The sequence below is a fragment of the Ostrea edulis genome, chromosome 1, assembly GCF_947568905.1.
Source record: "Ostrea edulis chromosome 1, xbOstEdul1.1, whole genome shotgun sequence".
In the NCBI taxonomy this organism is placed as follows: Eukaryota; Metazoa; Mollusca; class Bivalvia; order Ostreida; family Ostreidae; genus Ostrea; species Ostrea edulis.
The window spans coordinates 14088482-14115499 of record NC_079164.1 but is presented as its reverse complement, the minus strand read 5'-3'; the positions used below and the strand labels follow the sequence as shown (position 1 = coordinate 14115499).

General features: G+C 36.6%; 1 protein-coding gene across 1 annotated transcript in view; it reads left to right on the top strand.

Moving 5' to 3' along the window:
* The first annotated feature begins 494 nt into the window (after positions 1-494).
* The window catches only part of LOC125662340 (uncharacterized), a 50488-nt gene continuing 23964 nt past the window's right edge, over positions 495-27018 (top strand). Inside the window, exons 1-30 of the mRNA XM_056142441.1 lie at positions 495-573; positions 3752-3970; positions 4595-4768; positions 4869-5102; positions 5203-5370; positions 5822-6034; positions 6312-6490; positions 6608-6672; positions 6812-6917; positions 7682-7862; positions 8047-8198; positions 8280-8505; positions 8682-8782; positions 8873-8922; positions 10400-10530; positions 10771-10868; positions 10958-11095; positions 11841-11864; positions 12068-12173; positions 12266-12360; positions 12514-12620; positions 13457-13682; positions 13772-13861; positions 13971-14066; positions 14446-14574; positions 14901-15188; positions 16236-16410; positions 16869-17028; positions 17225-17415; positions 17508-17676. Of these exons, the coding sequence (XP_055998416.1) occupies positions 495-573; positions 3752-3970; positions 4595-4768; positions 4869-5102; positions 5203-5370; positions 5822-6034; positions 6312-6490; positions 6608-6672; positions 6812-6917; positions 7682-7862; positions 8047-8198; positions 8280-8505; positions 8682-8782; positions 8873-8922; positions 10400-10530; positions 10771-10868; positions 10958-11095; positions 11841-11864; positions 12068-12173; positions 12266-12360; positions 12514-12620; positions 13457-13682; positions 13772-13861; positions 13971-14066; positions 14446-14574; positions 14901-15188; positions 16236-16410; positions 16869-17028; positions 17225-17415; positions 17508-17676 (4370 nt within the window). The remainder of the gene's footprint in view (positions 574-3751; positions 3971-4594; positions 4769-4868; positions 5103-5202; positions 5371-5821; positions 6035-6311; positions 6491-6607; positions 6673-6811; positions 6918-7681; positions 7863-8046; positions 8199-8279; positions 8506-8681; positions 8783-8872; positions 8923-10399; positions 10531-10770; positions 10869-10957; positions 11096-11840; positions 11865-12067; positions 12174-12265; positions 12361-12513; positions 12621-13456; positions 13683-13771; positions 13862-13970; positions 14067-14445; positions 14575-14900; positions 15189-16235; positions 16411-16868; positions 17029-17224; positions 17416-17507; positions 17677-27018) is intronic.

The following is a 27018-nucleotide window of genomic DNA, read 5'->3' as shown; positions in this document are numbered from 1 at the left end:
AAATTGCATCTGATTTTAGCAGTTCTGAATAATTGTACTATTTTGTATAATTCCCATGAATATATTGCATTGACGAACTACAATGTACATGTAGATATCCAATAAAAGATCTGAACCACCCAGTAAATCTTCGGTTTGCAAATAAAGTGCAAAATGTCAGTGTGCCATAAATGCATGCGTACACTTAATTTTCTAGATCAATATTAATCCAGTAAACAAAACAGATGAATTGTTACTGCATAATTTGAGTTGCATTGTCGTTAGCGACATAATCTTAAAAACTACTTACATACTAAAATGTTCTGAAGAGTTCTTTATTAATTAATCTCTGAATGTTGTGGTAATTTCATTCTAGATAGTATATTTGTATTTAAACTCCACCTTGAATTGAATTGTTGTTACTTTTAATTCTAGTTCACGACCAGTAAATCGGATTAAGATCAATGGCTACAACCGAATGAAGACAATGTGGAGGTCCAAGAAATGTCCTGGCCATGTGTGAACCGTTTTCTAGATTCTGTGATGGGGACACCAGACGACAGGAGCTGGTCACGACCTGGTTGTCTAACCTGTGTAAGTACCTGTCCTATAGTACACATAAGGGCGAAATAAAATGATTTATTTTGAATAAACATCTAAATACAATTATAAGTGGGGGTGGGGGTGGGGGGGGGGTGAGTAAAACTCCCATATGATCCGATTTCCGACATAAAATACATAATCTTTTGAGAACGAATTAAATATTTTAATGTACATTTAAAGAGACAATTAAAGACCACATGTACATTTTCATTCGTGAATAAACAGTAGATTTTTAGCCTAGTACTAACATTCATCAAATTTAGGTTTAGGTGAGTTGATGAAAACTATTTGTCAGACATTGAACATTTCATCTTGCCCCTTGCATGCAGTTAAGTTTTTTCATATTTCGTAGTGCTGTATACAATTAGTGTATAGTTCGTAATGTCGTAGTGTTATATACAGTTAGTGTTTGTATAGTTTGTAATGTCGTAGTGTTGTATACAGTTAGTGTTTGTATAGTTTGTAATGTCGTAGTGCTGTATACAGTTAGTGTTTGTATAATATACAGTTAGTGTTTGTATAGTTTGTAATGTCGTAGTGTTGTATACAGTTAGTGTTTGTATAGTATACAGTTAGTGTTTGTATTGTTCGTAATGTCGTAGTGTTATATACAGTTAGTGTTTGTATAGTTTGTAATGTCGTAGTGTTGTATACAGTTAGTGTTTGTATAGTTTGTAATGTCGTAGTGCTGTATACAGTTAGTGTTTGTATAATATACAGTTAGTGTTTGTATAGTTTGTAATGTCGTAGTGTTGTATACAGTTAGTGTTTGTATAGTTTGTAATGTCGTAGTGCTGTATACAGTTAGTGTTTGTATAATATACAGTTAGTGTTTGTATAGTTTGTAATGTCGTAGTGCTGTATACAGTTAGTGTTTGTATAATATACAGTTAGTGTTTGTATAGTTTGTAATGTCGTAGTGTTGTATACAGTTAGTGTTTGTATAGTTTGTAATGTCGTAGTGCTGTATACAGTTAGTGTTTGTATAGTATACAGTTAGTGTTTGTATTGTTCGTAATGTCGTAGTGTTGTATACAGTTAGTGTTTGTATAATATACAGTTAGTGTTTGTATTGTTCGTAATGTCGTAGTGCTGTATACAGTTAGTGTTTGTATAATATACAGTTAGTGTTTGTATAGTTTGTAATGTCGTAGTGTTGTATACAGTTAGTGTTTGTATAGTTTGTAATGTCGTAGTGCTGTATACAGTTAGTGTTTGTATAGTTTGTAATGTCGTAGTGTTATATACAGTTAGTGTTTGTATAGTTTGTAATGTCGTAGTGCTGTATACAGTTAGTGTTTGTATAATATACAGTTAGTGTTTGTATAGTTTGTAATGTCGTAGTGTTATATACAGCTAGTGTTTGTATAGTATACAGTTAGTGTTTGTATAGTTCGTAATGTTTTAGTGTAGTATACAGTTAGTGTTTGTATAGTTTGTAATGTAGTGTTATATACAGTTAGTGTTTGTATAGTATACAGTTAGTGTTTGTATAGTTCGTAATGTTTTAGTGTAGTATACAGTTAGTGTTTGTATAGTTTGTAATGTCGTAGTGTTGTATACAGTTAGTGTTTGTATAGTTTGTAATGTCGTAGTGCTGTATACAGTTAGTGTTTGTATAATATACAGTTAGTGTTTGTATAGTTTGTAATGTCGTAGTGCTGTATACAGTTAGTGTTTGTATAGTTCGTAATGTCGTAGTGTTGTATACAGTTAGTGTATAGTTCGTAATGTCGTAGTGCTGTATACAGTTAGTGTTTGTATAGTATACAGTTAGTGTTTGTATAGTTCGTAATGTCGTAGTGCTGTATACAGTTAGTGTTTGTATAGTATACAGTTAGTGTTTGTATAGTTCGTAATGTCGTAGTGCTGTATACAGTTAGTGTTTGTATAGTTCGTAATGTCGTAGTGCTGTATACAGTTAGTGTTTGTATAGTATACAGTTAGTGTTTGTATAGTTCGTAATGTCGTAGTGCTGTATACAGTTAGTGTTTGTATAGTTCGTAATGTCGTAGTGTTGTATACAGTTAGTGTATAGTTCGTAATGTCGTAGTGTTGTATACAGTTAGTGTTTGTATAGTTTGTAATGTCGTAGTGTTGTATACAGTTAGTGTATAGTTCGTAATGTCGTAGTGTTATATACATTTAGTGTTTGTATAGTTCGTAATGTCGTAGTGTTGTATACAGTTAGTGTTTGTATAGTTCGTAATGTCGTAGTGTTGTATACAGTTAGTGTTTGTATAGTTCGTAATGTCGTAGTGTTGTATACAGTTAGTGTTTGTATAGTTCGTAATGTCGTAGTGTTGTATACAGTTAGTGTATAGTTCGTAATGTCGTAGTGCTGTACACAGTTAGTGTTTGTATAGTTCGTAATGTCGTAGTGCTGTATACAGTTAGTGTTTGTATAGTATACAGTTAGTGTTTGTATAGTATACAGTTAGTGTTTGTATAGTATACAGTTAGTGTTTGTATAGTTCGTAATGTTGTAGTGCTGTATACAGTTAGTGTTTGTATAGTATACAGTTAGTGTTTGTATAGTTCGTAATGTTGTAGTGCTGTATACAGTTAGTGTTTGTATAATATACAGTTAGTGTTTGTATAGTTTGTAATGTCGTAGTGTCGTATACAGTTAGTGTTTGTATAGTTTGTAATGTCGTAGTGTTGTATACAGTTAGTGTTTGTATAGTTCGTAATGTTGTAGTGCTGTATACAGTTAGTGTTTGTATAATATACAGTTAGTGTTTGTATAGTTTGTAATGTCGTAGTGTTGTATACAGTTAGTGTTTGTATAGTTTGTAATGTCGTAGTGCTGTATACAGTTAGTGTTTGTATAATATACAGTTAGTGTTTGTATAGTTTGTAATGTCGTAGTGTTGTATACAGTTAGTGTTTGTATAGTTCGTAATGTTGTAGTGCTGTATACAGTTAGTGTTTGTATAATATACAGTTAGTGTTTGTATAGTTTGTAATGTCGTAGTGTTGTATACAGTTAGTGTTTGTGGTTTGTAATGTCGTAGTGTTGTATACAGTTAGTGTTTATATAGTTCGTAATGTTGTAGTGCTGTATACAGAAGTCTACTGGTTTACTGCAAACTGTTCACTGGTTTGATGATGCTAAGTCACCTCGTAGTGGCCGTCATTGTTGATAACATTTCCCTCTTGTTGACAGTGTGTGACTCCCGGAAGCTGATAGATACAGTTTTATTATGCCACCATTCTACGGACGAACTGAAGATGAAGAAACTGAAGCTGAGTCTCCAGGAGCTCGGTACGGTGACCGTGACCTCCAAGGATGAACGGGATAGTGTGGAGGTCAGATTCAGCGAAGATCTGGTCATATTTTGCCTATCGGTAGATTACGTCCAGCGTTCGGAACAGTTTGTGAATGGTAAGTAGTTCTCAGCACCAATCACAGCTTACTGATCAAGTTAGAGGGCTCACGCCGGGTGTGACCAGTTAACAGGGGATGCTTACTTCTCCTAGGCACTTCATCTCACCTCTGGTATGTCCAGGGGTCCATGTTTGCCCTTCTCTTAATTTTGTATTCCTTATAGGAGTTATGAGATTGATCACTTTTCGTTATCTTCACCTATTAATTCTCTGTTGTTGTTTTTTCAGTAATTATGTTATAGAATATTTTGCATAGCATTACATTCTTCGGAGTACGGACTTATAAGAGTTTTTCAAAATATTGGGTCCTGTGGGGATCCGGGTTAGAATAGGTCCTCAAAACCCCTTGCTTGTCGTAAGAGGCGACTAAATTGGTCGGTCCTTCGGATGAGACCGCAAAAACCGAGAACCCCTGTCACAGCATGTGTGGCACGATAAAGATCCCTCCCTGCTCAAAGGCTGTAAGTATGGTGAGCGCCGAGCATAGGCCTTAATTTAGAAATATCGCAGCCCTTCACCGGCAATGGTGACGTTTCTATATGAGTGAAAGATTCTCAAGAGTCCCTCTCAATATACAATCAATTAATCAATCCAAATATCCGTATGATTACATCTTTTCCAGATGTCAGCATCTTAATGGAAGGAGAGAATGAGGTGGCCTATTGCATGATGAGAGATAACTATAAAGTCTTAAAGAAAGACCTAAGTTCCAGAGGGATAACGAAAGAATTGGTTTTCTATTTTGACGAACCTGATGAACCGTCCATTTTCAAAATCCATCGGAGGAAGGAAAAAGGTCTGCTTTACAAAAATATAAAGCAAATTAAGACAAAATATTCGCTATATACTTTATGGTAATATTTAGTTATGATATTTTTTCATTAAATCATTATTAGAAAAATCGAAAACGAAGGGCGTATACGTAAGCAGTTGTTCATCAAAGATGGAACGTCTGCGCGGGCTGTTGTCATGCATTACCACAATCAGCTGCACCATTCCCAGGAGAAAAAGATCGTCTGTTAAGATGACCAAAGACGACTGGGATCTGATTACAGACAATTTAGTGTCAGCAGACGAGTATCTTATTGTGATATCCGACGGTTACTTTACTGACGAAGTCTGTTCCCTTGGTATATCATGAAATTATTTTCATCACAATTGTTATGAAGTTCTTGTGTCCAAGCGGTAATGTTTTTCACCAATGAAAATTTTTTTTTCATTTTCTGACAGAGTTGGAATTGATAAAACGAAAGGGGAAGAAAATTTGTATCATCGACGCCAGGAAGATCGAGGACGCAGACGACCCAATTTGGATGCGAACCAAGGACAAAATACCGTATGACAAGGACGAAGATATCATGAAAGTTCTGTTGTCCCATCTCCTGGAAGAACAACAAGGTACATCTATTTTGTAATAAGAAAAGAAATCACTTATTCTCAAGGTCTACGAGAATATTTTCAGACTATCTGAAATAAGAAATAAAATCACGTTATTCTCAAGGTCTACGAGGATATTTTCAGACTATCTGAAAGTACACATGTACCTTTTACAGGTTATAACAATATGACCATTAAAGGAAATATTATGTCCACATAGGAAATTTTTGATGCCCCATCATGGTCTTTTACATAATGAAAGAAAGTAAGCTATTTACACACACATTCATGATTAATTTGTTCACAAAACAACACACGTACCAATATTCAAGTAAGGAAATCGTGAAGGTTGTACAACAGTTGTACTATTTGATATCGATAGTGAAATTCTCATTTCTATTTCAATTCATGACAATGAATTACAAGACAGGTGAATAAAGTAATGAATGAATTATTAAAATTCCATAAACAGAAAGCGACAAGATCATAATCAGCTATCACCCATCTGACGTAACACATGCCGAGGAGTGTCGAACGATCTTTCGGAACGGATTGTCTCAGTGCCAGGTTCGCCTAACATCCGACTTCTCCACTTCTCAAAAATTATTCGAAGAAATCATGACATGCGAAGCCGTAATTCTCTGTTTATCAAAGGATTTTATGGAAGACCAGAAATGTAGAAAAGGTACGCTTTTAATATGTATAGAAAGTGAATGCACTTGGGCAATCTTTCATTTGAAAAGAAATGAAAAATCTCCACAATAATGTTTTTCCATTTTATATAAACAAAATGAATTCAATTTTAATCAGAATCACAAGAAAAGGTAGCAGGATGTATGAATTTTGATATGTCAGGGATGAATTTTATACATTATATAGCTGTTTTAGTCATACCGGCAAACATGACTTTGGTGGTAATGTCGTATAGAAATACGTGCATTGTGTTAATCTTATTTTAACAGAAGTCGAAGTTGCTCATGTGATGTGGAAGAAGCTTATACCAATAAATTTGCATACCAGTCCCGCAGAAATGGAACGACCTGATTGGTTGATCAGAATAATTGGTCATCATCAATACGCCAATCAGAGAGAAATTAATGATGTTCTTAATCAGAATGTTCTGTTGAACAAAGACAACCTTGTAAGTTAAGTACAACCTATTAGACACGATGATTACAATGTACTTTTTTGTTGAGGAAGCATGTTTTTAAAACTCTGTGAGTCTTTTTTTGCAGAAGTATATTTGTTTTCATTACAGAAACTCGAAAACTGGATTCAACGAAACATCACTGTGCCCCTTTATCATGAGATTTCTACACAAGTGTAAATGTTCTTCAATTCATTATATTCTTTCTAAAGTCATAATAAAAACATGTCCACATTTAGAAGTTCTGCGTTCCTTAAATACATAGAGAATCTAGCATTCACCGAGAGTACTAATCTATTTTTCTTTCCTTTCAAGGGAAAAATGTCGCGGCTGTGGAAGAAGTCCAGAACATACGATGACTGACGCGTTCGGAAAGGTGGAAATATTCGCTGAAGGCGGATTAGAAAGACATGCTGCGATGGTAAAGAGTGCGGGAATTGCCTGTACATATTGAGATGTTCGCTTTAAATCTCTATTTGGACAGATTACAGTTAAACACGGTTATGACGAACATTCAGGGCAGGTGGACATCAGTTCGTTATTACCAAACTTCGTTATTTTCCTCTCATAGGGAAATAAATATTACTTTGCAGTAAGCGTGGATTCGTTATAATCATGTTTTACTGTATTTTCTACTTAGTTCAGTCTTTGCTCTATGATCAGTATTAACAGACATAAACTGACTAAACTTTTTATAGGAGTTATGAAATCGATCACTGTTCGTTATCTTAACCTTTTCATTGCACAGTTATGGAATATGTGGCTTTTGATTAAAACATACTCTCTTCATATTTTTCATCCTGAACCCATTGTGCTTTATGTAAAACTTACACGGTACCAATTTTGATGCACCAGATGCGCATTTCGACAAATAATGTCTCTTCAGTGATGCTCAACCGAAATGTTTGAAATCCGAAATAACAATGAAATTTTAGAGCTATTATAGCCAAAAACAGCGTGCCAAAAAAGTGGAGTCAAATTCGTCTAAGGATAAGAGCTATGCAGCTATGTATTTCATCGACAATACCATTTAGGAACCATTATATACACTGTACCGGGTATGCAAACGCAGCATGGTCAGTTACACCTAGGAATTTACCTCGTCATCGGTTGACTTTCAATTAACACAAATTTCTTTCAACAAAATGATGTACCAAATAATAACGTCTTTTGTTTTATTTACAGTACGTCCGCCTCAGTACTAATTCTGATCTGAAAACAGTGGCCTCTTTAATCATCGACCAATGGAGACTGGAAACACCCCGCCTGTTGATTTCAGTAACGGGGGAGGGATCTCAGATAATTAATGATCCTAGCAAGTCAAGACTCATCACCAATGCACTTCAGAACATCGTCAAAGAGAAAGGTCGGTAAAACCCTAAAACTCGCACTCTTATTATTATCCTGACAAAGTTTCACACATACATTTCACTTGAATATGAAATAATTCAGTGCAATTCATGTCAGATTATCATATGGTCCTATGACAATGTCCTGGATGCTGTACACGAGTACAAGCATGGAATAAGATATCCAAATTTCTAATCCAGGAGTGTGGTTCACAACTGATGGCGCCACCTCTGAAATCTCAAAAGTGATTGGTCAAGTCGTAGAGAAGGAGGATGTTAATGAACGACCGACAGTGATAGGAATTGCATCCTGGGAGTACTTGAAGATGAATGAAAATCTCCTCATTAGACATGTAAGTTTACAAGATGAGATAGAATCAAGGAGAATGTATCATTACTGTGGACTATGATAAACACAGCGAGTATTGTTCCAGGGCTTTGGGAGATGGCCCGCTACTTACAACACTAGGAAGGCGATGAATGCGAGCGGGGAGTATCACCTTAATCCCTTCTGCTCCCATTTCCTTCTCCCTCACAAATGTGCAGTTGTTCGTGAGAATGGTGAAAGATCCGTCATCTCCACTGCGAGGTTCAGAACAGAATTTGAGGAGTACATACGACAAGGGAAATACGATATCCAAAAATCAAGTACGGCTAGACGTATCTGCGTATCTCAGCTGACGGGTTTCATTGAAGCACAACTCACTTAAAAATACACCCTTCCTATACCATGTTTATATGTATAAACACCATGTTAAGACATGTTTAGTGACTCCAACACAGCGAAGCTGTTCCTTGTTTTGAGATAAGGTTGATATTTGCAGGTGTTCCTGGAGCGATCGCTTCCCTATTACTGGTGGTGGGCGGGGATCCATTCCAATCACTCAGTATGATCAAAAGATCGCTGGATGTCCGAAGGCCTGTCGTGGTCCTCATGGTACGACGATACTGAATTGTTCGAGCTTTTCTTTCTCTCCATCAGCTAATCGCTTCTTATTTCAACATGGAGGATAACTTATCTTTGTAGGGTACAGGAGGTTTTGCTGATACATTAGCAAAGGCATTTGCCAGTGGAAGGTAAGACACGAAACTAATCTGAAATATTACACTTTTTTTAATCGAGGTAAGCTACTGACAAACAAGTTGATGGTATGGGGGTTTCAACAGTTTCGATTGAAGTCAGCATTTCGCAAATTGTATGGTCGTTATAACGATCTAGTTCGTCAATACAACCTATCATTGGGTCAAATGCTGTCTGACGTGTTTCATACCGGTTGTTAAGCCGTTCTTGGCACACTGATTTTGACTGCGGAGAGCTCCGTTTACCTGATCAGGATATAGGGCTCACGGCGGGTGTGACCGTTCAACAGGGGATGCTTACTCCTCCTAGGCACCTGATCCCACCTCTGGTATGTCCAGGGGTCTGTGTTTGCCCAACTATCTATTTGTATTGCTTATAGGAGTAATGAGATTGATCACTATTCGTTATCTTCACCTTACATTACATTTAAGATTCCTTGGTAGAATGATTATAATATTTTATAATATTTGGTAATCATTGTACTCAAAGACATTGTGAATTGATTGATTGATTGATTGTATCTTGCTTAACGTCTCTCTCGAGAATTTTTCACTCATATGGAGACGTCACCAAGACCGGTGAAGGGCTTCAAATTTAGACCTATACTCGGCGCTTACGGCCATTAGTGAGGGTTCTTTAGCATTCCACACCTACTGTGACACGGGACATCCGTATTTAAGGTCATCTCCGAGGACCCGTGACATTCACACCTGATGCCTAGCGTTTGGCGATGGAACTGTCACTACCTGTTTTAACGACTAAGGTCTGTCGCGGCCGGGATTCGAACCCCGGCCTTCCGCATGCGGGGCGAACACTCTAACCTCTAGGCCGAAAGTAGTTAAATCTATATGTTTGAAACCAAACACAACATGAAAACCACTGTGTAAATTGACAATCGAACACTGATCTCGAGTCTCATTTAGAAGCTCAGATCAAGAGATTCATCAGGTTTGCCAGTGCAGCCTTTCGTTGGGTCGGATGCTGTCTGGCGTGTTTCATACCGATTGTTGGGCCGTTCTTGGCGCACCAGTTTTGGCTTCGGATGACTCCGTTTGCCTGGTCGGGATGTAGGACTCACGGCGGGTGTGACTGGTCGACAGGGGATGCTTACTCCTCCTAGGCACCTGATGCCACCTCTGGTGTGTCCAGGGGTCCGTGTTTGCCCAACTCTCTATTTTGTATTGCTTGTGGGAGTTGTGAGATTGATTCCTGTTCGTTATCTTCACTTTTCATCATAGGGTGTAAATGTTTCAGTGAAATCGTGGATCAGTATATGTATGAATATTGATGACACTTTTCAAGATTGTTAGGGCAGTGTCAATGTGGTAATAATCAATACACCTTGATTTTGATATGGCTGTGTAAATAGAGGAAAGTTAAATTATATGACTTACGTATACTCATTTAGTTTCTAGTATATATGGTTCTTTCGCAATTTGTCTTTGTTATCAATTGAATATACTACAACAATAGAACTCAAGAAACAAAAATACAGGACATCCTTAACCACCCAGATCGCCAGTATCTCAGCTTTGTCAACCTTAACGATGACCACTGTCCATTAGGTCAGACAATACTAGACGTTCTTCTCAACAGCATATCCGGTATGTAAATACTAGTACTTGGCATATCAGCAAGCTATTTCACAAGATAATGCTACATTGGATTTATCAAAGTCATGACAAGACCGAGAATCATTTACTGATAATGAGAAATACACCATTATGATATCAAGTTAATTAATTCAACCAACAGTGCGATCGTGCAAAATAAGACAAGAAAACAGCTTCGTTTGGAGAACATTATATTGTTAAAAATTTGATTTTGTGGTAATATATTTTTAGATGATGAACAGAAGCTGGGTCTTGCTTTGGGTTTCAACAACAGCGAAAAGGCCATGGAGCACGTTTTCTTCGACAACAGGAAAACACAACAATTAGAGGTACAGTTAGGAGTAATTGCCTTCTAGCGAAATCTTGATATTTAGAGGAATTTCGGAATATGCATGTTGTATTCAACGTTTATTTGTAGGAATCATTCATAACGGATTTGATGTTGAAAGCGATGCGAGAAGGAAAAATTGAGTTTGTACGGCTTTTAATTTCGGAATGTGTTGACATTGAAAAGTTCACCATTAACAACAGAGACAAACTCTACACATCAAGATATGTAAGAATGTACACGGTTTTTGTTTCTTTGTTTGTTATTTCTTTGTAAAGTACGTCCCATATGAGATTTTTTTTCTCCAGTAGAAATGCCACCAGCTTTAGGTGAAGTGCCACATATTTTGGTTGTTTGGGTGATTGTTTTACGTCTCAACGGGAATTTGTCACTCAGCTGTAGGTGGAGTACCAACAATTTAGACCTATGCTTAGCACTCAGGTCCGTAACAGTGATGGTTCTTTATCGTGGCAACACCTGCCGCGACACAGGACCTCCGTTTTTAAGGTCATATCCAAAAGACCCGTGATTCTCACTTTTAATTATTTTAATTAACGTCTTATGTTTGACGCAGGCATAGCACGAGCTAGGCTCAAACTCACGACCTCCCGGTTACGAGGCGAGCGCTGTATTACTGACCTATACCGGTACACAGATTTTACCTATACCGGTACACAGATTTTGACATACGGCCGTAGCAGTGATGGTTCTTTATCGTGCCAACCCCTACAGTGACAGGGGACTTCGGTTTTTAAGATCATATTCAAAATATCCATGCTTTTCACTTCTAATGTCAGGCGCTAGGATTAGGACCAGTCACTGCCTATTTTAAACGTCTGAGGTTTGACGCGACGGTGGGATTTAGAATCCATCCATTAAAAGCCTTTGAAATGTTTATAAAGTTTGTATACTTTTACCACTTTCATCGTCTAGACAGTGTGTATTACTGACATGACTTTTCCTGTCTTTGTAGTTACCTGATGAACTTCGAAGACAGGTATGATGTTTAAAATACGAAAGGTAAACCAGACCAACACATAGACGATAACCTATCTATTCAGTAAAATATTACAACGATAATGTCGTTACGAAATAAACATAGTTATGACGTTATTACAAAATGATTGTAGGTTATATCTGATGTAAGTACCTGTGTAACTATTACGAATGTTTTCATTATTCCACTGGTATGTAATGCAGCTAGGGTGGAAGACGGTTCCAACCATTGAAAACATCAGGCGATTTGTGGTCAGAAAACTGGCAATGGATGTCTTTGTGGAGTATAATGTTGACATGGACATTAGAGGTAATGTGTGAATCTATGCAGAACAGATTTTTTTGGAGATTTATTAACAGTTTACAAGATGATGACAGAATGTTCCCTTTCTCACGTGACAGACCACCACGTGGACCCTTACTTCTACCTCATGGTGTGGTCCATTCTGATGATGAACCTTCACGATCTCTCCGTATTCTTCTGGCAACACTGCAAGGTGTGTATTCCAAACAAAATGGTTTTCAGGAAGTCTATATATGTGTATGTACATGTATACAGTGATTTTATGCGTATTTTTTATAGTGATTTCAGTTGTTGTGCAATGATTAATTGCTAATTTGATTGACTTTATATATATTTTTTATGATAGGAACCACTTCCATCAGCACTAATAGCGTCTGGAATATTGCGCCAATTGAGAAAAGGTTGTCAGGTGACAAACCGAATCTTGGCAGATAATCTGTTAAAACAGGAGAAGTGAGTGGTCTATTCTATAGTTGTCATATCCCAGTCGTGATCATTTAATCATTAGTACTAAAAATGCTCCTTCTTGTCACTGTCATGATAATGTCGAGAACATTGACTCAGGATACGAAAAAGATTTCCTTGATCATCTTTGTGTTGTTTCCCCTGACCTTTGAATGTTTGTGCTGTTTCCCCTGACCTTTGAATGTTTGTGCTGTTTCCCCTGACCTTTGAATGTTTGTGCTGTTTTCCTCTGTCCTTTGAATGTGTGTGCTGTTTTCCCCTGTCCTTTGGGTCTTTATTCTGTTTTCCCCTGACTTTTGAATCTTTGTGCTGTTTTCCCCCTATCCTTTGAGTGTTTATGCTGTTTCCCCCTATCCTTTGAGTGTTTGTGCTATTTCCCCCTGTTCTTTGAGTGTCTGTGCTATTTTACCCTGTTCTTTGAGTGTTTATGCTGTTTTCCCCTTTCTTTGGGTGTTTATACTATTTTCCCCTGTTCTTTGGGTGTTTATGCTATTTTCCCCTGTTCTTTGGGTGTTTATGCTGTTTTCCCCTGTTCTTTGGGTGTTTATGCTGTTTTCCCTTGTTCTTTGAGTGTTTATGCTATTTTCCCCTGTTCTTTGTGTGTCTATGCTATTTTTCCCTGACCTGTGGGTTTTTTACTGTTAGCTCTTGACCTGTAGATGTTTGTTTTGTTTCACATGACCCTTTGGACTTTGTACAATTGAGTGTTTGTGCTGCTCTCTCCTGACCTTTGAATCTTTTGCTACTATCCCATGGTCTTCGTATGTTTGCTATGTTTGTGCCATTTTTCCTTGAAAATCTTTCTTCTTTTTTTTTGTTCCTAGGGAATTTGTGAAGCTGTCTTGTGACGTGTTACAGGAGTTTTTTGAGAATAATCCTGAAGATACAGAACGCCTTCTCATGAAGACACGCCCCCGTTGGCGGAATCTCTCGTGCGTTGAGATCGCTTTCCGCTTAAAACACAGACCATTCATGGCGCACGAAGCATGCAAGATACCCATCAATAGAATTTGGTTTGGACGAATTTCTCCAGAAAATAATTCATTTAGGGTATGAACAAATAATCGGAAATTTGAGACACAAAGTGTAAACTATACACATGTTTATTTCTTAATTCTAAATTCACTATCATATTGCAGATGATGATTTCGGTCTTTTTGCTCGGTCTCTTTCCATTTGTACTGAAGTTTATCGACGAACCTTGTAATTATTCAGATGAAAAAAATCAGGTTTGTTTACCAACAAACTTTATCAAACAATCAACATAATATTTACAAATACACAAGCTGAAATACTGTTCATTAAAGTTGTATTTTTTGTTCCATTTCATGGCTTCAGAGTGAATCTTCATGCTGTTCAACAGTCTGTAACAAAATTAGAACCCGCGTTGTGGAATTCTACACAGCTCCAATCATGCGCTTCTCCCATACGATGGTAAACCTTTACAGGTGGAACTCGTTATTGCACCAAACGTTCTTGCTCCGGAATGATTGGATAGATAATACTTTTTTCCTGTAGATTCTATTAAAAGTAACTGGGCTTTTACTGATCCATTAAAAAAAAAACCATGGTGTAAATGCCTGGGACTAATTAATTCATTTGATTTAAACAATTACTGATGGAAATAGAAGTGCATTAAATTTGAAAATCATTTAATGAAAAGGGTAATTAACTGAATATAGGGGAAATGTCTGCCCTCGATCGTTGCGCGGAAGAGGACCTCACAAGACCGGTCCGCTTTATTACACAACGATTCGGGTGGGCATCTTTCATTATTGTCAGTCAATAACGTGTAGATATCTTGCAATTTCAGGCGTCGTATCTTTTATTTTTGAGTCTGTTCAGCTATACCTTACTGGCGGGTTTCTCGGACCACACTCACTGGCGCACCATTCTGATTTATGCCTGGGTCTTCACGCTCATGCTGGATCAAATTAGAGAGGTGAGAGGTCTAACCAATTGTTACGTAACATTAATTAAATTAGAAAGGTTAATGCAATATACATAAAGTTAATCAAATTAGAGAGGTGAGAGGTCAATGCAATAGTTACGCAACATTATCTCTTCATACTTTTCCACCGAAAAAAAAGGTATTCATGATCAATTGTAGTAATTACAACTTGGAGTGATTTCCAACTACAATATTTACTTAGTGTAATTAAATTGTAGTATTTGTTAAGACTCTGTAATGTAGATATGGAATTTACTAGATTGTGGTACATAAGATGTTTGCTTTACAATTTCTTCAAATTTTTCAATTCCTTACAGCTTCTGAATGGTATCGAAGAAAACAAGACATTCTTTGGTCAGAAGTACACCCACGAGCGTCCGTCCGTTGTACAAGTGTATTTTCGGGACAAGTGGAATTACTTCGACATCACTATTCTGTGTTTCTTCGTGACAGCTGTCGTTTTAAGCTTTGTGCCGTCATACACCGCTGCAGAATTGGACAGAATTTTCATGGCAATCAGCCTTATAGCCTATTTCATGAGAATTTTAAAAACTTTCTCCGCGATAGAAGAACTTGGGCCAAAGTTGTGGATGATTTCCGCAATGGTGAATATTTTTCTTTGCAATAGTTAGGTACATATGAATTAGTTATGTGCAGTTGTATGACTTTTCTTTCACATTATGTGCATGCCAGCAACCCTAGGTGAATTTCCCCACCAATGGAATACATTTCTAATTTTTTTCTTTTTATGCATATTATCGAAACATCTAATACAGTCAAAACAAAAAAAATATCCTGTTTAAGATTTACAAGACGTCAACTTAATGAAAAATGTCCGCGTACTTTCGATTGATGATTCTGGACACACATTTTGTGGACACCCACTGGCTAAAGACTTGATTGATGATTCTTGACACACATTTTGTGGACATCCACTGGCTAAAGACTTGATTGATGATTCTTGACACACTTTTTGTGGACATCCACAGGCTAAAGACTTGATTGATGATTCTTGACACACTTTTTGTGGACATCCACTGGCTAAAGACTTGATTGATGATTCTTGACACACTTTTTGTGGACATCCACAGGCTAAAGACTTGATTGATGATTCTTGACACACTTTTTGTGGACATCCACAGGCTAAAGACTTGATTGATGATTCTTGACACACTTTTTGTGGACATCCACAGGCTAAAGACTTGATTGATGATTCTTGACACACTTTTTGTGGACATCCACTGGCTAAAGACTTGATTGATGATTCTTGACACACTTTTTGTGGACATCCACAGGCTAAAGACTTGATTGATGATTCTTGACACACTTTTTGTGGACATCCACAGGCTAAAGACTTGATTGATGATTCTTGACACACTTTTTGTGGACATCCACAGGCTAAAGACTTGATTGATGATTCTTGACACACTTTTTGTGGACATCCACAGGCTAAAGACTTGATTGATGATTCTTGACACACTTTTTGTGGACATCCACAGGCTAAAGACTTGATTGATGATTCTTGACACACTTTTTGTGGACATCCACAGGCTAAAGACTTGATTGATGATTCTTGACACACTTTTTGTGGACATCCACTGGCTAAAGACTTGATTGATGATTCTTGACACACTTTTTGTGGACATCCACAGGCTAAAGACTTGATGTACTTTGTCATCATCCTGATGGTCTTTGTGGTCTCCTACGCTATCGCTGCTTATTCCGTCATGTATCCAAACTCGGAGGTTGATTTTGACCTCTTCATTAACGTTCTGAGACTGGGCTACTGGAATTTGTACGGTGAACTTCTCCTTGAAGACATAGAAGGTATTACCCTAAAATTAACATAAAGAGATTGTTTGATATTCTATTCTGAATATGTTCTTGACCTATTAAGAGAATGTTGCAAGGTTAGCAGTCTGATTACAACCAGCCCCCTTCTCCTAGGAGAAGGGGGGCTGGTTTTAATCAGACTGCAAGGTTAGTCGTGTTGTCTTATTGTCTCAGCCATTCTGAAGCACTCTTCACTTTTGAATTGGTTAAGGTCCCAAATCGAAGAGCAGTTTCAACGGAAAAGACTCAGTATCTCGAATATAAGTTGATGATCTGTGGATAACAATAAACTGCATGTAATTCTTAAATAGGAAATGTCAAGGTTATGATAAGATAAGATGAGTTATGGATAACATAACATGAGTACAGATTTCGTACTTGGGATACCAGGTGATCATAAAAGATCGGCAGAGATTTGGTTTCTGCTGATTAGTTTTTTTAAAAACTTGCAGCCAAGGAGCCGGATTGTTCATTTGATCCTGCTGTGTATGGGGCGGGGATCCTCCCGAGGTGTACCGTGACACACAGGAGACTTGTGGGGCTGGCTATGATGGGGATCTATCTCTTATTTGCCAATGTTATGCTGCTCAACATTCTGATTGCGATGTTCAGGTGAAATACAGTTATTGCATCTTCATCTTTGTCATTACGGTTGAATTGTTTATTCAGATTTTTTTAATGGGACGACTACAGTTTCGATTCAATGTTGAGAAATTGTCAGAATTTGAACGTCAGTTGAATGAAAAGCCCGTACGATCAATCTGTATCTTTGAAGTGCAGTATTTCATCGCAAGAATAAATATTGTAGTGATACTTATCAACGGATCCAGACAAAGCGAAACCAAAAATGGAACTATGAAAGGTACGCCTTGGTGAGGGAATTTCAGAGAGTACCTGTTATCCCTATGCCGCTAGGGACCCTGATCTACATACACTACATATTTCAATGGATATACAAGAAATGCAGGAAATGCGCCGTCGTAGACAACGTACACTCGGGTAAGGATATTTCTGACTTCTCTAAGTTCAATACTATACCAAGATACAACATTATACACTGAAATATAGCATATGAATTATCCTGTTTTTAGTTTTCACAGCAAAGGACCTGACCGAAAATGAAACAGTGAATTGCTTGGAGCGTGAATGCGTGTACATGTTCATGAAAAAGAAGCAAGAGGAAAGTGGCGTACAGAAGCATATCACTCCAGCGGATGTTTCTAATATCGTCAATGACCAGCTCACTAAACGGCTCAACAGGTAAGATATCCCTGATATAGTCAATGACCAGCTCACAAAACGGCTCAACAGGTAAGATGTCCCTGATATCATCAATGACCAGCTCACTAAATGGCTCAACAGGTAAGATGTCCCTGATATCATCAATGACCAGCTCACAAAACGGCTCAACAGGTAGGATGTCCCTGATATCATCAATGACCAGCTCACAAAACGGCTCAACAGGTAAGATGTCCCTGATATAGTCAACAACCAATCTGTTGGAATGTATATTCATCTTTTCCCTTTGAATTGAGAGACAGAACAGCTCCCCTTCCCTAAAGAAACCCCATTCTTTAAAATATAATGAACTGGTGAGAATAAATAATGTAATGTCAAAGAAACATAGCGAAACCACATGCGAGAGGTAATGATAGAGAAATTATTCCAACACAGTGGTTGAAGGTTGAAGTATATGACGGTCAGAGATCTGAAACGTGAGCGCTTTTATTTTTCTTTAACCAAAATTGATTTTAAAAAAATCATGATGAGTTTTGAATATGGTTTGAAAATCAAGCAACTGTATCGATAAGACACTATCGGAAAATAACGATTTACTTAAAACTAAGCTTAAATGGATAAAAGAGATGAAACACACCTTCGTGTATACATTTGGCTGTCCAAACAAAAGAATGAAAACGGAAAGATAACGAACAGTGATCAATCTCATAATTCCTATAAAGAGTACAAAAATAAGAGTAGGGCAAACACGGACTCCTGGATATACCAGAGGTAGAATCGGGTGCTTAGGAGGAGTAAACATCCCTTGTTGAACGGTCACACCCGCCGTGAACCATATATCTTGATCAGTTAAACGGAGTAATCCGTTGTCAAGATCAGTATGCAAAGAGCAACTTAGCGATTGGTAAGGTTCACGTCAGACAGCATTCGACCTAATGACAAGTTGTATTTGTAAATTAAATTTGTGTCCCTGACGACTATAACGACTATATAATTTTGCAAAATACTGATGTTAAACAAGATTGTTGAAATCCCTGTAACCTTCGTCGATTTAAAAACTGATCATACGCAGAGCATGCTCTTATGTATCGACTCAGTTGAGAGACACATAAACACCATATGCAGTTGATAATGGAATATTGCTACATAAATATGGGAAGTTGAGGATGTAGAAGCAGGTCATAAATGAGTTGTTAGTTTGCCATTAACTTCTCTGTTGAATAAAGTATCCAAGTATAAAGCAGATGTGGAAGACACTGTGGTGTGGTGGGTTTTTTTTTTCGAATTCACTGAGATATATCGAATCGACATATAAATGAAAATGGACATCGAAAGAAAAAAACGTTGATATATTCATATGTCGATTTAAAGGTTACAGCAAGATATTTTTTCTCCTCATGTAGAAGCTTTTGAATAATTTTTTTTAATAATTGAAGTTTTCCTTCTCTTGTAGCCTCATACAGCAGCACAGTTAGCACCTTAATGATTGGAACACAAAGAGATTTTATTTAATAAAGTTGTTTTTAAATGAGATGATTCGTTCTTTTTTATACACCTGCAACGAGAGGATTGAAGGTTATTACTATCCATCACCAGAAACGCGCAATCTGTTTCACTTCTCTCACTTCCCATAGGACACAAGGACAAGAGTTTTATATTTATATATATATATATATATATATATATATATATATATATATATACATCACCAGAAACGCGTAATCTGTTTCACTTCTCTCACCTCCCATAGGACACAAGGACAAGAGTTAGTTATATATATATATATATATATATATATATATATATATATACATCACCAGAAACGCGCAATCTATTTCACTTCTCTCACCTCCCATAGGACACAAGGACAAGAGTTAGATATATATATATATATATATACATCACCAGAAACGCGCAATCTGTTTCACTTCTCTCACCTCCCATAGGACACAAGGACAAGAGTTAGTTAGTTATATATATATATATATATATATATATATATATATATATATATACATCACCAGAAACGCGCAATCTATTTCACCTCTCTCACCTCCCATAGGACACAAGGACAAGAGTTAGATATATATATATATATATATATATATATACGTCACCAGAAACGCGCAATCTATTTCACTTCTCTCACCTCCCATAGGACACAAGGACAAGAGTTAGCTATATATATATAAGCACGAAAATCCAATAACACCCTAATTTCTTACAGTGTTGGATCTAAAAGATACAAGGCCAAAAAGAAATTTATAAAGCACTGTTCAAAAAGTACAAAAAGACCATGACTCTTTTGGTTATTCAATTTAACCTCAAATTTTCGACGAAATCCGCGTCTTTATCAGGAGACATATATTACATAAACAAAATATCACATGTGCATCTGGTGCATCAAAATTGGTACCGTATAAGTTTTTACATTATGACCCCTGGGTCGAGGCCTCTGCTGGTGGACTGTTGGTCCCCGAGGGTCTCTACAGCCCAGTAGCAACATGTAAGTACTTCGTTACTAGCTTGAAAATACGGATGTATATTTAATTGTTGTTATAAAATTTAGAAATTCATTTCAAAATTAAGGATTATCTCTCTCACGCATAGCTCTTATCCTTAGACGAATTTGACTCCACTTTTTTGGCACACTGTTTTTCCCTATAATAGCTCTAAAACTTCATTGTTATTTCGGATTTCAAACATTTGGGTTGAGCATCACTGAAGAGACATTATTTGTCGAAATGCGCATCTGGTGCATCAAAACTGATACCGTATAAGTTTTTACATACTACACACTACGATAAAACGACAACTATTAATAATCCACATTGTTAACAAGAGTGATACACTGATATACTAAATATTATTGTAATCGTTGCAAGCGTGTCTACAGACAGTGGTGTAGAGAGTTTGTACCATCATTGGGTCAGAACGATAATAAAAATATGTGTTCAAAATTATAGAAATTAGACATGATCAGAGGGAAAACTAAACAATGTGATTGTGAAATAAAATGATGAGAAGATAATGAATTGGAGTGATTACCTCAAGTTAAATTGTATTTGGTAATTTGTATCAGTGTGGATTCGGATAGGATAAACAGCGAAAAATAATATGATACTCCAAGAACACGATTAAAATGCAAAATCAACACACCCAATTAATAAACAAATGAATCTCGCACTAAAATCACCAATCCAAAAGAAGAGTAGGAGAGAAGTCTAGGAAAAGTCACTGGATTAATTTTCAAGGTCTCTCTCTCTCTCTCTCTCTCTCTCTCTCTCTCTCTCTCTCTCTCTCTCTCTCTATATATATATATATATATATATATATATATCCTTTTTAGGGTGAAACACATTAAAGCGGCAATCCTGAAATTCGAATATCAAAACATAGAGAGCTATAACCCAATATGGACCGATGCAGAGAGAAAAAGTACTGAAAAATCCTGGATGCATCGTTTGAAATAATTTCGTCCAGATTATTTCACGCGCATGAATCTGGGATAAATCCTTAGCTTAATTAACAGTTTCCATAGTCTGGTCGTCAACACTCACCCGGAGAGATATTCTATGTTGTATGATAGAAGGAAATACACTTTGTCTCCCTCGTCGCAAGGCTCTGGCCTTGAATTCCTTAATTCAGCCATAATGAGTACATGTATTCCTGCGACTATTGTTTGATCTTCAATACTTCCAAATTATGTTAAAACATTATTAGAAACCATTACAAATACCGATTTATATAGCTCTTTCTTTCTCATATTCTGGTCTCAAGATTGCGGCTTTGATAAAAGGAAATAAAGAAACGGATAGCCCTGATCTGCCTCGTCCTAGACTGCGAATCTTGTCCCCTCGGTGGAATTTCCCTATCCCACACTTGTACGAATGAAGAATTCTATTAGTCTCAGACTGCTGCGATGTCATTTGATTGTGACGTCATATTTTCTATCATTTACGTTATACAGTGAAGTGAAATATTTTGTATTGTTCTCTTTAGATTTCGATTTGATATAGCTTTCTGGTGGACAACCATGGGGTTTTTAGTTTACACTTAATGTAAACCATTTTCGGGTATGCTCTTTCTGGCTGTCTAATTAATTTTTGCATCAAGTTCAAATGAGGATTTTGAAAATTTTAAAATTTCCTCGAAGCCCTTGAATTTATGCACTAAACTGTGGGTAAAATAAGAGAAAAATGATCCTTCGATCATTATTACCTCGAATGTGATAGGAAAAAACCTATCCCACAGTCGAACTAATGAAGGATTCTAATGATCTATTATAATTTACAAAAGATAATTCATTTCTTTTATTTTCACTGCAATACATTTGATAATATCACTGGTGTTTTTATTTCGTAGTGTTGACCATCATTCAAGAATTCACCTACGTGGGTTAAAATTATAAAGTAGCCGAAGCAGTTTAATGTCGACTTTGTAAGGCCGTCTTTATTATCTTATCTCAGCTGAAAGCTCCGGTGAGCTATTTTGAACGTCTTTTGTCTGTCCGTCCGTCTGTCTGTCTGTGTTAAAATACTTGTTCAAATTTTTTACAGCATAGGAGGTAGAGCTGTCATATTTAGTATGTGTATACATTTACATTGACACTAAAATCTTTGACCTGGTGACCTTAATATTGACATTTGACCTACTTTTAGAAAATTCAGTACAAGGCAAATTTTTCAAATGGTAAAAGGTACTGCTTTTATGTTCATTATGTGTATTTCTTAGGGGAAGATTTTTCCAACGTTTGTCAGTTTTGTGAAATTGTGAAACCTGGTTTTGGAAATTTTTAAAAAAAACTTTAACCTTGCATATATCTTTTACACCATAAGAGGTAGAGCTTTCATATTTGGTATGTGTATTTTTTGTGGCAAGACCTTTCCATCCTATATATGTACGTGGCCTGGTGACCTTTAAAAATCTTACAATTCCACTTTGTTGTAATATGGGGCATCAGTGTTTCACACAAAAAATAATTTTGTGTTTTTTGCTGCTTTTGGATAAAGGGTTAAAAACCCTTGTCGTCAGCATTCTTAACGAGCATTTTTGTATCTAACTGAGCATTTGAGATGACCATTTGGAAAGAAGTTAGAAAAGGAGTGGGTCAATCGTTGCATATGTTGGGAATTTTGAACAGGAAGCAAGTTCGTGTTTCATTACAAGGTCGATCTCATCGCTTTGCTGTTGAAATAATGAGCTAGCATTTTTTTCTAAACTACTGATAGGTTCTTGTTACATCTTCGTCTTATGTACCTATTTCCAACCTGCATCTAACGTTATAGTTATTGACCACCCAAAAGGCATGTTTATATAACAAAGTAATGCCATAAATGTATTGTCGTGTATTTATCATACCGTTTTGTTTTGCAGACGATTTCAGAATTAAATGTAAGGTGAGGATAACGAACAGTGATCAATCTCGTAACTCCTATAAGCAATACAAAATAGAAAGTTCGGCAAACACGGACCCTGGATATACCAGAGGTGGGATCAAGTGCCTAGGAGGAGTACGTATTCCCTGTCGACCAGTCACACCCGCCGTGAGCCCCATATCTTGATCAGGTAAACGGAGTTATCCGTAGTCAAAATCAGTGTGCCAAGAACGGTCTAAGAATCGGTGTGAAACACGTCAGACAGCATTTGACCCAATGATAGGTTGTATTGGCAAATTAGATCGTTATAACGACCATAGAATTTGCGAAATGCCGACTTTAAACGAGACTGTTGGAACCCCTGCACCATCAACTTGTTTGTCAGTTGCCTGCTTTGATTTAAAAACTGACCATAAGCAGAACAAAATCATGCGTATCGAATCAATTGAGAGATATAAACACCATATGCAGGTGATAATGGAATATTGCTACATAGATATGGAAAGTTGACGAAGGAGAAGCTGAAATCATCCCATTTGTCATGAAGTTGAGTTGTTAGTTTGCCGTTAATATCTACTTTAAATAAAATATCTAAGTATGAAGCAGAAGTGGACGACTCTGTAGTGTCTTTTATTTCGAGTTTACTGGGATATATCGAATCGAAATATGAATGAAAATCATTATTGTTAATAGATAATACGTCGTCGATATATCTAAATGTCGAATTGAAGGCAACAGCAAAAGATTTTTTCTTCTCAAGTAGAAGTTTTTGAATAAATTCTGCTTCTTAGGAATATAAAAACAAGTCAGCTAACAAAGGAGCACAATTCGTGCCCATGAGGATTCCAACATACTGTTGGAAGACCTGATCACCAAAAACCAAGAAGATATTGTCAATGAGGAACTCCAGCATATTTTTTTTATTTCAACTTCAGAGTATTTGTGCGTGGAATCAGAGTAGCGTTTAACAAAGTAATTTTTTGGATGACTGATCACTAGATAGGAATATTTGCGTTTTCCATTTTTGTTGTTGAAGACGCAACTGTCTCTGATGTCAAAAAGTCTAGTCTTTATTTTATCGCGAGGAATGGTCGTGTTAAGTGTTGAAAAGTCATACGTTTTCATGTTGTTGATTTGAGAAAAGTTTTGTGATTTCGAGTTTACTGAAAGTTCTTTAGAATCCACAATTGATTTACACCACTTCTGGCATATATAGTTGCACAGTACGTTTGAAGTTTCTCCTTCACAGCTGTAATGTGTTCGTGAGGAGTAAAGATAGGGGCTAGGCAGAACATTTACTGGATCCAGCAATGCATCTTTGTTTGTAAGGGTTTTTATGAAGTTTAGGAATCCAGTATGAAGTTCTTCTTTTTCATATTTAGCCCATCGTCTGGTATAATCCTCGACATAATTCATAATAGAGATGAAGTTCTGTCGCCCATTGAGAGATCGAGGTTCTCTGTATTGAGGACCCTTTAGAATAATACATGTACCGTCACGATCACAGTAAAGAAACGTGTCAAAGGATTCTCTGCTACTGGTGTGATATATTATCAAATTCTATGTAATCTTATCATATAGTTTACCATATCATATTCCAGTTCCTCAAAAATATTCTTACCATTCAAATCGTGGTATACATTATTTTCATGCGGTATGTACAAAAGACACATGAATATATCTCTAGGGCATACAGCAAGGCTTGTATAAATCTGATCCAAATAGCAGTATTATATACGCCTTTCAAAATATGTATATTTTAGCAATTTGTTTCTTGATCAGTAGGATAATACCCCACCTTTTTCTTTTATTTCTGTAAAATACATTAATATCATATACTGCATTTAAAGGATGTTCAGAAAAATCCGTATTTTTATCAATCCAACTTTCCGACAAAAAAACAATATCATATTTACAGATAAGCTTAAAAAATTCTCATCTTTTAGCTTATTCTCAGCTGATCTATTAACGTTCCACGATATGATGCTTAGACCATATGGGCAGTCCTGTTCGCTTAAATTGTGCACCACATTCCTCCCATGCTGTTTCGCTGGGGTGTGTGCCATTCTGAACAACACGGGCATTGTCCATAGGTTCTGCAGATTCTGCAGGGTCGCAACCAGAAGGTTCATGGTAGTCCGGGTCATACAGTTTACCATTCACATGTAGATGGCCGTGCACAAGCTTAACATTAGCACCTTTTCTAAACTGTTTCATCACCGGAATAAGCGTTGTTCGTCTATCGCAGCCGGAAACTATCGATGGATTCGCCGTGGTGTCCCCCACAGCCAGTTGCCCCTCCCCCTCCAATACTGCATCGAGATCAGCCTGGTAAATAAAGTGTGTTTTGCATTGTTTGGTCCAGTTCAACCATTTTGGCTTCAACCATGGACAATTTATTTCTAATTGCCTCTACACCCCCATTTGTTTTATTTCATTAATTGTATCAGATAAGATAGTCACTGACTGTGCAAGGTTACTTGCCTTGTTCGTTACTTCACTAATTTGCTGTCTAATGCTTGTTACGACACTGTCTATTCGCAAGAGCTTAACTTGGATTTCATCTAATATATCAAGCTTCTTCAGAATCGTGTCCGACATTTTGCTGTTTTCACTAATCTGACGCCTTATATCATTGTCAACTTCAACGCTTACTTTTGTTGCTATAGACGTACCGTACAGTATCTGATTTGATGCACGACCCCAGTGCGCCCACGGGAGACGAGTTTTCACCTTCACCGACGCTTATACGAGTTTCGCTCGCGTTTCCTGCCGATCCCTTCCTTCTCTTTTTACGATGCCGTTTTTCTCATATGTCATGCAAATGTTCTCACAATTTTCACAACTTACCGATAGTCCTGATATTTCTCTAAAATCTTTTAGTTCATTCAAAGCGTTTTCAAGTGAGTTTTTAGTGCCATCAAAGAAAAGAGAAGTATTATCTGCAAATTGAGAGATGAGATGCATTATATTTCCAAGTACATGTAATTCTGATACCATTAATTCATTATTACCCCTTAACTTTATTGCTAGTATTTCTGCGCACAATAGAAACAAACGGGCAGAGATAGGGCCCCCTTGTCTACAGCCGCGCCTATCTTTAAACCATCTTGATATTTTTCCACCCTGATTTATTGTTGTGATATCTTTATGAAAATTTTTAATCCATTTGATGATACATGCGCTAAAGTTAAATAGTTTCATAACACAAATTAAATACTACCATGATGACACGGTATAAAAATCTTTTTCAACGTCTATGAGTAGAATTAAACCTGAAACACTTTTCACTTGGTTAGAGTTCATTATATCATAAATCAAGCTAGTGTTCTCCGTAATACTTCTGCCTGGTATAAATCCTGTTTGGTCTCCATTTATTAATATTGGTAGAATCTGTTTCATTCGATTTGCTATACATGTACATCCTGGTCCTATTTTATAGACAGTATGCAATAAGTTGTTTTGGTAAACAAGTGATAACTCCCTGTTTTTGAGTTCTAGATAGTTCTCTCTTTTCATATGCATAATTTAACGATCTAGTAACTAAAATGCCTATACTAATTTGATACTATTCCATGTATTGATTTTCTATTACTTTGTGAGTTTATAACATCACTTCAATTTTTCATTTGTATTACTTATGGATTTTTCTATGATGTCAAAATAATCTTGGAGGACATCAGATAAATGCTCTCTTTTACATCCTCGGTATATGCATTGATTTTGCATTTTTCTGTGATGTTATTGTAATCCTTCATCACAATTATCGCAATATTTCGGTACACTAACTATAAGAATTCGTTACTATAAGCATAAGAAAAACAAAATAAATATAATTTTGTATACTTTGGAAACATGCGAGGTGTCCTTTCACATATTTTGTCAAAACCAAGATATGCTCCATCAAAAATAAATGCTAATTTATAAATCACCATGTAGTGTTCAATGCAATTTTGAATGCTTTTTCTCTCATGTAATTCAGCAA